General features: G+C 49.0%; 4 protein-coding genes across 4 annotated transcripts; 2 read left to right on the top strand and 2 right to left on the bottom strand.

Moving 5' to 3' along the window:
- Positions 1-268: 268 nt before the first annotated feature.
- Positions 269-5006, bottom strand: N7479_007037 (kinetochore-microtubule binding complex subunit SPC105; the record flags this gene model as incomplete). Its single annotated transcript, XM_057254731.1, has 5 exons — positions 269-1029; positions 1098-1719; positions 1771-4271; positions 4323-4701; positions 4764-5006. The coding sequence occupies 5 exons, from the start codon at positions 5004-5006 to the stop codon at positions 269-271; spliced, it is 4506 nt and encodes a 1501-aa protein (XP_057108593.1).
- A 187-nt stretch (positions 5007-5193) lies between these two features.
- On the top strand, positions 5194-6510 carry N7479_007036 (40S ribosomal uS17 domain-containing protein; the record flags this gene model as incomplete). Its single annotated transcript, XM_057254730.1, has 4 exons — positions 5194-5500; positions 5767-5829; positions 5892-6067; positions 6206-6510. Coding segments are annotated over 4 exons (615 nt in total), but the record flags the coding sequence as incomplete, so codon positions are not given.
- A 483-nt stretch (positions 6511-6993) lies between these two features.
- On the bottom strand, positions 6994-9162 carry N7479_007035 (uncharacterized protein; the record flags this gene model as incomplete). Its single annotated transcript, XM_057254729.1, has 1 exon — positions 6994-9162. The coding sequence occupies one exon, from the start codon at positions 9160-9162 to the stop codon at positions 6994-6996; it is 2169 nt and encodes a 722-aa protein (XP_057108591.1).
- Positions 9163-10755: 1593 nt separating this feature from the next.
- Positions 10756-12875, top strand: N7479_007034 (ENTH domain protein; the record flags this gene model as incomplete). The annotated part of the gene is made up of 5 exons (XM_057254728.1): positions 10756-10803; positions 10872-11109; positions 11168-11358; positions 11410-11521; positions 11575-12875. The coding sequence occupies 5 exons, from the start codon at positions 10756-10758 to the stop codon at positions 12873-12875; spliced, it is 1890 nt and encodes a 629-aa protein (XP_057108590.1).
- Positions 12876-13059: the final 184 nt, after the last annotated feature.

Below are 13059 nucleotides of genomic sequence, written 5' to 3'. Positions count from 1 at the left end.
TCTTTGTATATGCATTAGATGATTCATGAGTGGTGATGTAGCCACGTCTTAGTGTAGTATAATAGAAAATAAATGATCAGTGGATAATGAAAATGAAGACTAGGTATAAAAAACGCCCAGCCAGATCCCGAAGTAGGATATCCCATTGTCCCGCTCCATTGTACCCAAGGACATGAAAAAGATTCCTTTTGCGCCTTCCATCCCAAATCCAGCCTAAACCCGTCCAATAACCAACATTGAAATCATAAAAGAGCAAAATATTCGAAAACTAAAACACAGATCCCGTGAGCGTGCGCACTGCCTTGCACCACACGCCGTTTCCTAGCTGAATATCTCGGTCCTTTTCCTGACCAAGAGATTTACCGAGGATGCTTTGCAACTCCTTGTCTGGAGGACCAGACTTGCTACCTGTTCCGAAACCATAGACCTTCGTCGCCAGAGCGTCAATATCAAAGTCCAAGACACCGACCGTCTTGTCTGCATTGGTTTTATCAATGCGGGTACGGACAATGAAGTCGACGTCTATTCTCTTGGCACTGTTTTTCTTCGAGTCAGCTTCTTTACGGCTAGGTGTGGAGACGGTGGCGTTGTCGAGAAGCGTGCAGCGTGTGCGTAGAGAAAGAGAGCCCTTATCAGGCTTGGATAGGGTGAGGCGGGTGACACCACAGAATTCCAGCATGCGCGCTTCGTTTTCCAGCCCAACTGTGCGGTCCCATGCGCTAGAGATGAAGTGCAAGAGCTGCTTGGGTGCGACAGTGGATTGTTGGATGGTAGTCAGGTGGTGCTGTAGCGAGTGGAGGACCAAGGACGCAATGGGAGAAATTTTGGCATTCTTTTGGGTCAGTTCAATCGGGTAGTTCTTTCTTTCGTCTTTGCTACTATTCTTTGAAGCAAAAGCTACAGGGTAGAACTCCAGTTGAAGCTGGTCCCGGTAAGCCATCTTCAATAAAGGTCCCTTAGATGAATCTGGAGCGGTGGAGGCCGAAATGATCGACCAGCCAGTTTTTTGCTGAATTCGTTGGACAGAGGCTAGTTTTTTTCAGTTAGTAAAGCGCCCACAAAGAGGTCTCCATAAGGCAATGAAGTAAAAGGCTTACCCTTCAGTTCGTTGATCTCTCGGGCACTCCACCCACGGCACTCTTCTTTCACACGCTCTGCCTCCTGGATTTGAGCCAGGAACTCATCCCGCATTTCGGCTCCAGCCTCGATGAAAGAGGATTTCTCCTGAACTTCCTTCTGCAGCCGCTCAAGTTCCCGTTTCTTAGTTGCGATTTCAGAGTCCACCTCAGATAGCTTACTGCGCGTACTACGTAGCTCATCTTGATCACAATTCTCCATCTCGTCCACCAACTGTTGTAGGTCGGTTGCCTCTTGCTCGAGAGAGGCGTGCTTCTCCACGAGTGGTGGCACATTCCGGTTGAGTATCTCTTCTCGTTCAGATAGCAGATCATCGTCTGCTTTCATTTCATCAACGTGGCGAACCAGTCCTTCCTTAAGTCCCTCAAGCAACTTCATCCGCCATTCATACCATGTAGCCTTGCTCAACAGACGAGCATGGGTCTTGGCGTTTCGGAATTGGTTATCCATGATCACTCGGATATCTGGCGGAGCGGTAATATACTCATTGAAGAGGGGTGGATTCTCGGCATATGTTTCTGCTTCAATAGAGCGGATCACTTGCCGGCCTTCAGAAATATAGGATTTCAACTCCCGGCATGACTAGAGACAATGTGAGCAAAAACAATAGTATCCGGGTACAGTAGAACTTACATGTTGGTACAGTTCAAGCATTGGCACTGTACAAAAGCCAGCTGCCACACAATCATCAAATGTTATCGAGCCTGGTTTGGGCATGTTCTCACCAGAGCGCCGCGTCAGCTTCTTGGTGGCACTGCCAGGAGCAGTTGTATGTCGTCTCTTTGTCGTAGTGAGCTCCATGAAATGAATATTGGTCATTTTCAGGAAATCCTGCAACTGAATAGACTCAATTTCCACGGGAGTTTCTTCCACGGGAGTGTTCTCTTCTTCTTCTGGCTGTTGGGGGTCGGAGGCAATATGAAGAGCATCGATCCTATGCTTGAGAGGAGTCGTCGAAGTCTGGGAGGCACTCTGTGGTTGCTGGGAGGGCGTGGTGCTGCCCTTGGGAGGCGATGAGCTAGCAGCTTTATGGACAGGCGGAAGAACCAGCCGGCCAACATTGCCTTCCTTGAACATCGGTGTTGGCAACTTGATACCTTTAACTGGACTGACATTGTGGCCACGCAATCGCTTGGGGGAATTCTCGACTTCGTCTTCATCCAAGTCCAGCTCGACCGGGCGCTTTCCCAGAATTCCGCGAGCAGCTCCAACATGAAGACTCTTACGGCTGCCGATTCTAGTCTTTTTTGGGCTCATGTTTGAGATCATGTCCTTCAAGCTGGGGGTTACATCCCGATCTGACTGCAAGTCCGCGACATGGCCATCTCCTTGGAGTTCCTCTTCTTCGCGATCGCGTTCTTCCTCGGCTTGCATTTGCAGAGGATCCTCGAAGCGTACGCCAGATCGGGGCTGTTCTTGCGGAATGAACTGGGGCGTACTATCTCCGAGCGACTGGCGTTTGTCAAGTAAAGCAGCCACGCGAGGAGATCCAAGACCCCCTTTGTCAATCCCTAAACCAGAAGAACGCCGGCCCTCGCGTGGTTGCAATTTGAAGAGCGGAGTCGACTCTCCTGTGGCTATGTTATGCTGGAACAGGCTTTGTCGTAGAGATTTTCGCTTATCTACTGATTGCTGGAGCTCGGGCTGGAAGAGCTTCCTCGGCGAAGCACTTCTGAAAGCAACATTGCCAGAGGGGGGTGTCTTGCTCGGGGTGGTGGGTTTCGCCTGAGGGGTGGACTGTTTGGGCGGAGTTAATGGTTTCGTGTGTGATGATCGTTGCCGGCTGGCTGACCCAGGTGTGTCTGACGATCCTGGAGTGGAGCTACGTCGGGGAGGCCTAGCTCGCACCGTTGCCAAACTGGGGCTCCCAGTTGCGGACGCAACCGCAGCAATTTGATAAGCCAAAGGTGATTTAGCAGGAGACTTTGCAGGAGACTGCCGAACATTGTCTTGGAAAGGCGAGCTAGCAAGCTGACCGGAATCTGTTTCGAGCTCCATCATCAACTTCGCGTGCACTTTGTCATTGGCTTCGATCCCTGACTGCAGGATACCACCAATCGCACTAGTAATCTCCATGTCCATACCATCATCAGACTCGTTGTCTTGATCGAAGTTCATGTGATCAGATTTGGAGGCATAAGTAGGCTGGTTACCCAAGATTTTGCCAACGGCCGAAGTGAATTCCATTGTCATTCCTTCATCATCATTGCCAATCTCAGAAAACTTTGAAGGCGAATCCTCCTGCGCGATGCCGCCGACGACATTGGTCATCTCCATGGTTTGATCTCCGTAGTTTGATTCTTCTGCCACGGACTGACGACGAGCTGTGCTCTGGCGGCGGCCAGGAGACTTGCCAAGAATACGACCTACAGCATTCGTCACGTCCATGCTGAGATCTTCATCCTCATCGATATCATCTGATTCGGGTAGACCTTGAGTAGTAGCCGCCTTAGACGGACGGAGGTTATCCTCCTCATGTCGTGCACTAATATCTCCCCAGTCAAAGCTTTGTCTTTGGCCCTTTTTGATCCACGGTTGGAAAGCACCGGTTATTTCTTGATCCGCAATTTCCATTGAGACATCCTCATCCTCATCAACTTCAGTTCCTGCTTCCTTTGCGGCCTGGCGCAGTGCTTCGTTGAGTCTGGCACTAGAGCTCGAGCTAGAACTTGCGTCTGATTGGACACTCATGCCTGAGCGCGCTGTCATATCATCCATACTCATCGCAGTGCTCTCGGCATCAAACCCATCGTCAGATCCCGAAGAATCGCCATCATCCTCCTCTTCTCCGGCTAGGCTTTGGGCACCGGTGTCTTCGCTTCCTACCGAGCTTCCACTGAACGGACTAGAAGATAAATCCTGGAGACCATCATCGCCATCCGCAGACGATGTGCGGCCTCTTATCTGGTCCAGATCTTGTGTGCGGACAGGGGAGAATCCGAATTCTGACTCTGCTGGGGAATATGGAGCATCTTTGGTGGGCGAGGTAGGGGCAGGTTGGTTCTGGGAGTTTGTGGCAGCAGATGCGCGTCTTGTTGAGTTCGCAGCAGAGGAGGAGGTTGAGTCGTCCGGAATTTCCACCACGTTCCAGGTATGTAAAGTTGCCTCGGGGGCAAAGGATACTCGGCGGTTTGCTGTATAAATGTGTCAATATTCACATTCTTGATAAAGTGGAATACACGGACCCATTGATTTTCTCCGCGCCGCTCGTTTCTCTAAGATGTTCTGTCGTTCACGATCTTTGCGTTCTTGTTCATCACGCTCCTTGGTAGCAGCCAGCTCCTCGCGAATGGCAGAAGTCGCATTAAATGTATCAAACGGGTTCGCCGTGTCGTCGTTGTCATTATCTTTTCTTGGGGGTCCTGGAGTTGGTTCAAAGTCGATCAACAGACCCTCTTTCTCTTTGCGCCTTTGGCCCTGTCCGTCCATCGTGCCGTCATGTGCCTGTTGTGTACTACGAGCTGGTGTACGTCGGCGCGTTTCTTCGAATGACGGGATGGTTCGCACTGGAGAGACGGGGACTGTTGGTTTCAGGATGGACTTTAGTGGGAAAGACGCTGTAGACTATAGAGAATTGAGTCAGAATTGTTCTACGTATGCGCATGTGATGTTCCGCTGGTACATACCTGGCGACGATTGCCGTTAGAATTTTGGAGGGCATCTAGTCCACCGGGCCCCAAACTCTTACTCCGAGACTTCTTGTCCCTCATAGAAGGCTTTGTATTATTCGAAAAGGGTTGAACCGCGCCAATCTCAGTTGTTGCATTCTCCTTGTCCAACCCAGACGTCATCCTAGACCGCGGGACATGAGCGATAGACCGACGAGATCGCGGCTTTGCGACCGCCGCGGAGTCGGGTCGAGTTGACATTGTCGGCGATCGAATCGGCGCATTAACGGATTAATTTAAGATTGCATATTCCGCTCGAACATTGGGCTCTCTAGATCAAACAGGACTGAGCCTGTAATCTGCTCCTATCGCACCTGCCCAAAGCGCGTTGCCTCCGCAATCACGTGATGTAAACAAAAGCGCAGAGCCCTAACCCCAATTAGCCTAGTCCGAATCGGGACTAGTGCCGCACACTACGAATTACCAAAGATTCCGACGGACAACGAATCTTCCTCATCTTCGACAGCCGCCAACCCGACCTTTCTTCGACACCGCTTCCTCGTCGAACAACACCGCAAAAATGGCCACCGAGTTGACCGTCCAGTCGGAGCGCGCTTTCCAGAAGCAGCCTCACATCTTCCTTAACACCAAGGCTAAGGCTTCCTCCAAGAAGACTGCCCAGGGCCGCCGCTGGTACAAGGACGTCGGTCTCGGTTTCCGTACCCCCAAGACCGCCATTGAGGGAACCTACATCGGTATGCACGACCTCCGTTGAGTTATTATTCGAAATATGGTGGCGGGATATATGGGTGGGTGGTCTTTTCACGATACAAAGGGCGAATGGAGGATCGCATGGAGCAATTGAGGGGCCTGGAATCTCTGTCGTTTCCCTCTCTCGCAAATATTCGCATTCAATACTCGAACTCTCGAATCTCGAAAAGACCACTCATGCCAAAAAAAAAATTACCCGCAATCACCAAATTCTTCATGTGTCAGATTGCTCATTCTTGAACTTTTACAGACAAGAAGTGCCCCTTCACCTCCCAGGTCTCCATCCGCGGCCGTGTCCTCGTCGGCAAAGTCGGTAAGTTGAATTGGAACTGTCTTTTTACAAGACAAAGAGATTTACTAACGAATTATCTACAGTCTCCACCAAGATGCACCGTACCCTCGTCATCCGCCGCGAATACCTGCACTATGTTCCCAAGTACAACCGTTACGAGCGTCGCCACAAGAACCTGTCTGCCCACGTCTCCCCCGCTTTCCGTGTTGAGGAGGGTGACATGGTTACCGTCGGCCAGTGCCGTCCTCTCAGCAAGACTGTACGTTCATCTGTGACCCTTGTCAATTTTCGCAACTGTCGGCTGTCTGCAAAATCGCGCAATATTGCACTATTACAGCACATTGAATTTGGCAACCCACGTTTTCACGAACTTGATAACTGACTTGAATTTTTATAGGTTCGCTTCAACGTGTTGAAGGTTCACGCCAAGACTTCCCGCGCTGTCAAGTCTTTCTCCAAGTTCTAGGTTAATCAACCGGGTGTTTTGAAGGCGAAGGAAGCGGTATGGACTGGATATACAAGAAGTTCTTAGATGGGGGTCGGGATAGTTTATGAGTTTCCATGTCCCAGATACCTCGCTGATGAATGTGTATCCACGCAAAAATCAAAATGATTTGTTCGGCCCTCCTGCGATGTGGAAACTGTACAACAACTCTGGTACAAGGCAAGATTGACCATGAATGGCAATCTGGACAGAGTCTCAATGCGCATATCGAGTTATCTCCTTGCTCCTCTTAAGTCTAACATGGATACAGTAATACCTCATAATATGCTCTCTATGGTAATTGCAAATTACAACACCAGAAGAAGGTTTGTCGCTTGGGTATCTGTAGGTGTGGTCTTGATTTCATTTTGGGCATTTATTGGCTATTCTACTTGTCTGGTTGCATACCATAGACCTACCCACTTCATTTGCTCTATTTGAGGATCCATATACTTCATAACTAGAGGTTATAGATATTTTTTATAAGCCCATTACATACGTTTGGGTATAAAGCATTTCAAGGGTGCTAGGAAATTTTCATTCAACTAATATCACAAATGCATATTGATATACTCACTAAGGCATTCTCATCATCACATGGCTGCGCCAGACAAAGATTGTTCAGTATTTTTTTAGACGTCAAACATGGATCCTGCTTGTCGTGATATTCGCATGTCATTCTGTCTGTTCCTGTGCTAAGACTAATTTCGGACTTTCCCAAAGAAATCCATGTCCGTGTGACCATTGAGAAGAAGATGGTTGGTGACCTTGTTATCTGATTGTGGCAGGTTTCCTCGGATCTTGGTGGGGGTTTCATGATACATATATGTATCATCGTCTGAAGGCCAGTCCCGCTGCAATGCTCGCTGAGAACTAGTTTCATCGTTCTCAGAGATGAGATCAATCACCTCTTGCGAATGTACCTGCTCTAAGGGGTGTTCAGCACCATAGTCATCGGGGGAAATGCCACTAGACAACGTCTCATGGGTCGAGAATTTTCCGTCGTCCTCTGTCTCCGTCTGGTCGCATATAGACATCGATCCAGACTCTGCCATATCTTCCGACTCGGAGATCTCTCCCGATTCTTCGTCGGTCTCGGGTGGCTCGTAGTCTACATCGGACATCCAGTCAGAAATCCTGTCAGAAGAGAAATACATCTTTTGGGGGGTCGATCCAGGCGTCTTTTGGGGTGTGGGCCATGGAGCCTCACTTTCTGAATCTGTCAATTCTTCCGACTGATAAGGTGGTGCACTTTGAATTCCCCTGTGGAACAGAGAGATCTCTTTCTTGTGCCTCCAACCCCATCCCTTCGCGAACTCAGTTGCCAGGTTCTCCCAGTAGATCGCTGGGACTTGGAGAAGAGTCAACAATTTTCCAAGCGTTCGACCAGATCGGAAAGGCGACTTTCTTTTCAATGCCAGCATGTCACGCAGCTTCGTATCGCAGCGCAGAGAGCTGCTGATAAGTGGAATTTGAACTAAGCGATTCACATCGCGGTGGGACCGTACAATTTGTTGGAGACTGGCAATATCCACAGTGAACGCAATTGCTTCAGTTGGAATATGGCCCCAAATGAGATACTCCCCAAATCCCTTCCAGCCGCGCAGTATCAAAGTTCTTGTCCGAATTGCAAGCGGATAAGCATAGAATACTTTGGTGTTCAGCTTTGACGTATCGATTATGGTTATCATAGCGCCATTTTGGCCAGCAACGGCACGGTGAAAAGGTGACAAAGGTGACTGACAGGTGGAAATAAACGGGGTCTTGGTCTTCTCTTTGGTCACATGGCTTTGAAAGAAGCTTTCGAACTGGCTCTCGGAGACGTCTTCTGGATGAAACCATTCAGCATTACAGAAAAGTCCGGCCAGAAAAAGTGTCCTTGTATTGACTCCTTGGGAGTCATGATTTGACCACCGAAACAACAACGGTGGGAGTTTATCAGCCGGAACCCCCTGCATCGCCAGGTCATGGTCCCAATGGTAGCCTTGTCTGTTGGGGTGGTCTTGGCCTTGATCATGATTCTGCTGGCCGCAAACTTGGTGTTCTAAATATTGATCTTGCTGTTTCGAATATTGATTTTGCTCTTCTGGGTGTTGGTCCTGGTGGCTCCAATCTTGGTGCTCTTGCCGCCGATGCTGGGGTTGTTGGGTTTGGTCGGGGATTTTGTTTTGCTCGGGATCATTCTGCTGGCACTGGTCATCGCAACACTCTGTCTCGTCAATGATAACATCATGGTTGCACCAAAGGCACATCTTCCCATGGCTTGTAACCACGGACTTGTCGTTTCCGTTGGGGTCGATCTCCTCCAGGTGGTCAATCTGTTCTTGGGTGTTACCGGCACTCATCGTGATACTTTCACTTCTTTGGTCACCACTTTCAGCAAAATAATGACTCCTTTCCTCTTCGCTTCGTTGGCGCAGTGTTAATGATCTGATGTGAGGTATGTGAGGTGTCTGCGGCGGGGATTCCGTTCTCAGTCCCACCATTGTTGCTCGCGTTCCCCATTGACTCGTGTCAATGTCGTCTGCTGTCTTCTCAAGAAGAGGGAGATGCAGGGTAACTGCGGTAGACTTGATGCGTTGAGTGATACTCTTCCATTCTCCCTCCATGGTGAACTCGGTATCCCGGTGAACATGCGACCAGACAAGATCGCCGGTGTATTTCATCCAGCTCCACTGTGTGTGGAGCGTTCTGCCCGGAACAAATGTATTAATCCCACGTTTTCTCAGATATTCCCGGAACATAGAGAAGAAGATTTCCTCTTTCTCTTTCTTGCTGCATTGGAAGAACCGGTAAAGACAACAAAGTGCTTGGCGCATTGGGATGTCCCACCGAAGCTTTGGTCTTTTGGAAGGTTTTTGGCCCTCCATTTCTGATGAGATAGAAAAGCAGGTAATGGGGTCTTAGAGGAGTTGAAAGGCTGTAAGTGGTACAATATGGAGAGATGAAAGCCTGTTCGGGGTAACCAAGGACGGAGAAGGTGAGGGCTAGTTGAAGAATAATCAAAGTCGCAAGGGTAAGAAGAAGAAATGCAAGCGAAGTTTGAAGCAAACGAGAAAGGAGTTCAGTTGATCTTGGGGCTCAGATCTGAAAAAGCAAAAAGAGAGATCTCCAGCTCATCCATCGAACATTTTGGGAATAGATATCCTCGGTCCCATGTATGCGACTACACCTTCTCCCAATGCTTGTAACCATTCCGTCATTTTACTCTAGAGGCAATATGCTGCCGATCAAAGTGGCTATCCTAAATCTAAATTATTTGTATGGGTTCCGAAGTATGTAAATCCTGGTCCGTCAACAGGTTACAACATGATGTTCGGAAAAAAGAAGTATATTCCAATAATCTAGAAAAGAACGAAGCTGATTTACCATCTTTGACCCAGAAAGGAGATCTGGTCTTATTCCATATGTCTTGTTTTAATCTCCCCTCATAGTGAGGTAAGATAGAAGCCGAAGATCTCACTATTCTAAGTACGCATTTTGCCCGTCTTGGACAGATGAGGCAGATTTGTACAAAATTGCCTTTTCAGCTGAACATATACCTACTTAGGTAAATTATTAGTCTCTATCATATGTCTCTGAGAATCAGAATTGTATATAGATACTTGATATGATTTATGACTGGCTTGGTTCTAGCATAATCACCAAGTAGAGGTATATATATAGCTTGAGTATGTATGGATTCCTAGATCTACACCTCAACCTTGGAAAATCCTTTTACTTAAGTAATTAGGCTATCTTACCTAGTTAGATGCCCTTTCATCTTTCCATCCAATCAAAATTCTCGAAAAGACAACAAGGAAATATTGCTTTGTTACGTTTTCCTCAATTCTTCAATGTAGGTTCCCTCTTTACTAAATGTATAGTAACCAGGTTACAAGATTTAGATACTGTTGCCAATAACTGTTATTTCAATATACAGACATCTAGTTATATTTAAGATATCACATATCTTAAATATATGATCTGATATCCTTATTCGATACAATATAGCACTCATATACTCCATATACTCCGTTCCGTGCACACGCGGAACTGCCAACATACCCGTGGGCGCTAGTCCCGATTAGGTTGCCTTTAGGAACATGCACTCCGCCCCAGAGGAACTCCCTCTGCTCTCACCCTTGGGACTATTGCCTCTCCTTGCGTTGCTATCCTTATCCATTTGCTTCTCAGCCCATATTCACTCTGTGATTTTCATTTATCGCCAATCCCTAACCCGGCCGTTCCGATCGGACATTAAACCCTATCCCCTAGAAAACTGCCCACTTTCCCCAGGCGCACAGCATGGCTCAATGAGCCACGTCATGAGCGATACGAATGATTTAATATTTTCTCGGACACCACAAGGGCATTGATTCTCGGAGCAGGCTCTCCAGTCTTTCCCCACTGTCTTTTGACAGACTTTCATTTACCTGAGCTATCGAGAAGTTGGGCACCGATTCGCGACCTTAAGGAACAACATGGCCGGGGGATTCGAGAAGTCAGTAAAAGGGGCCACGAAGCTCAAGGTCAGTCTGAATGCTAAATCTCAATATTTTCTACATGCGACAATTATTAATTTTCTGGCTTCCAACAGCTTGCGGCCCCTAAATCCAAATACATAGAGAATATTCTTGTGGCAACTCATACTGGCGAAGCAGGAGTCGCAGAGGTATTCCGAACCCTTCAAATACGGCTTCGAGACTCGGCATGGACCATTGTTTTCAAGGCGCTTATTGTCCTCCATCTCATGATCCGAGAGGGTCAACTGGATGCGGCGCTGGGATACTTGTCCGATAACCCGAAGAAAATCGCGCCCAGCAATTTCTCTGAAGGTTAGAACAGCAGTTCTCTCATCGGTATACGAGCGCAGTTTACTAACTGTTTTTGCAGCCCAATCGCAAGGACATAATATCCGACGGTATGCCGAATACCTTATCACGCGTGCCAAGGCGTTCGAGGCCTGCAAGACGGATCACGTACGAAGCGGACCAGGACGCCTGAAGAGAATAGGTGTGGAGAAAGGTTTGCTGAGGGAGACGGAAATTGTACAGAAGCAAATTCGTGCGTTGCTGCGATGTGATGTGGGTGAATTCTGTATCCAGCTCTTCTTCTTGATGACTGACAGTGTATAGCTATTGACGGATGAGCCGGAGAACGAGATCAGTCTGACCGCGTTCCGCCTCCTCACGCTTGATCTATTGACTCTATATTCAGTCATGAATGAGGGCACGATCAATGTTTTAGGTAAGTCAGCAGCCCCTCCACAGATCGACATTGTTCTAACCTTGTACCAATAGAACACTACTTTGAGATGTCGCGGCCGGATAGTATACGTGCCCTAGCAATCTACAAGACGTTCACAAAACAAACAGAAGAGGTGGTCCAGTACTTGGGAGTGGCAAGACATTTCCAATCTGCTACCCGCCTGGAAATCCCGAAGCTCAAGCATGCCTCCACAGACCTGGCGCGCCTTCTCGAGGATGATCTTAACGATCCTGATTTCGATCTTCGCCGACGAGAGTATTTGGCTAAGAAAGGTGTACGCGCCCCACCAAGCATGGAAGCCAGTGCGACCGCAGGTGTATCAAAACCAACTCCAAACCCACCGATGTCGAACCCGCCGGCATCAAATCCACCCAAGCAGGCCGGACAACCAAAGGCACCGCCTGTGGATCTGATCGACTTTTTCGATTCCATTGAGCAGAATCAGCAGCCAATGGCACAGCAGAACTCAATGCAGTACCAGCAAACAGGGTTCCAACAACAGCCGCAGCCGCAGCAACAATTCTATCCCCAGCAGACTGGCTTCCAGCAGCAACCCCAGGCGATCCAGCAGCAGCCCTTGGCAACTGCATATGGCCAGCCGGCCCAATATGGAGCGCCTTATCAAGCACAGGGTCCAAACAATCCATTTGGGCAGCCGCAGCTACAGCAGCAACTACAGCAGCAGCAACTGCAGCAACAACAACCTCCGCCGGCACAGCCGCTCCAAGCCATGCCAACTGGGGCTGGATTCGGTGGGTACTCCCCCCAGCCCCAGCAGTATAGCTTCCAGTCGCAATTGGCTCCTATTCCGCAGGATGGCATGGCCTCCTTCCCTCAGCAACAACCGCAACAACAGCAATCACTTCAGCCCTTGCAGCCTCAGCACACCAATCCGTTCCGCCAGTCAATGATGCACAACTCTCACACGGGCGCTCAGCCACCCGCTGCTCCTCTATCGCGACAGAACACGAACCCATTCGCGAGACGACTATCCACAGCAAACCCACAATATAATCCCTCAAACGAGCAATTTCAGCCTGCACAATCCCCGCAGGTGCAGCTGGCTCAGCCACCACAAGCGCAGCCGATCCAGCCTCAACGGACGGGAACCAACCCTTTCGCGCGGGCCTCTCCTGCTCCGCAGCAATCTCTGCAACCCCCAGTGGCTGCCCCCTTGCGGCCTAATCCAACCGGCAGCACCAACCCTTTCCGACAGAGCCAGTTTATCAATCAGCAGACCGGACAAGGTTGGCAAAATGGGCAGAGTGGTACAATGGGCGGATTAGAACAGCTGGACACGGTGCCGGTCTTCCCGCGCCCTGGCATGACCTAAACTTACGGGCCTAACCTTGGAACACTTTTTGCATGGCCTCGGAAATGAAACCGGCGTCCGTTAGATTATCTTGCCTTGAATATCTCATTCGTTCTATATCGTTCCCCCACACCGTTCTCCAAAATTTCGCCGCCATATCGAGTAGATCACGGATGTTTTCTGTGTACAACTATCTCTGATATTA

Source organism: Penicillium vulpinum, assembly GCF_028829585.1.
Source record: "Penicillium vulpinum strain IBT 29486 chromosome Unknown utg000003l_segment0_segment0, whole genome shotgun sequence".
Taxonomy (NCBI): Eukaryota; Fungi; Ascomycota; class Eurotiomycetes; order Eurotiales; family Aspergillaceae; genus Penicillium; species Penicillium vulpinum.
The sequence above is the reverse complement of the archived record's forward strand: the minus strand, read 5'-3'. Positions and strand labels throughout refer to the sequence as shown.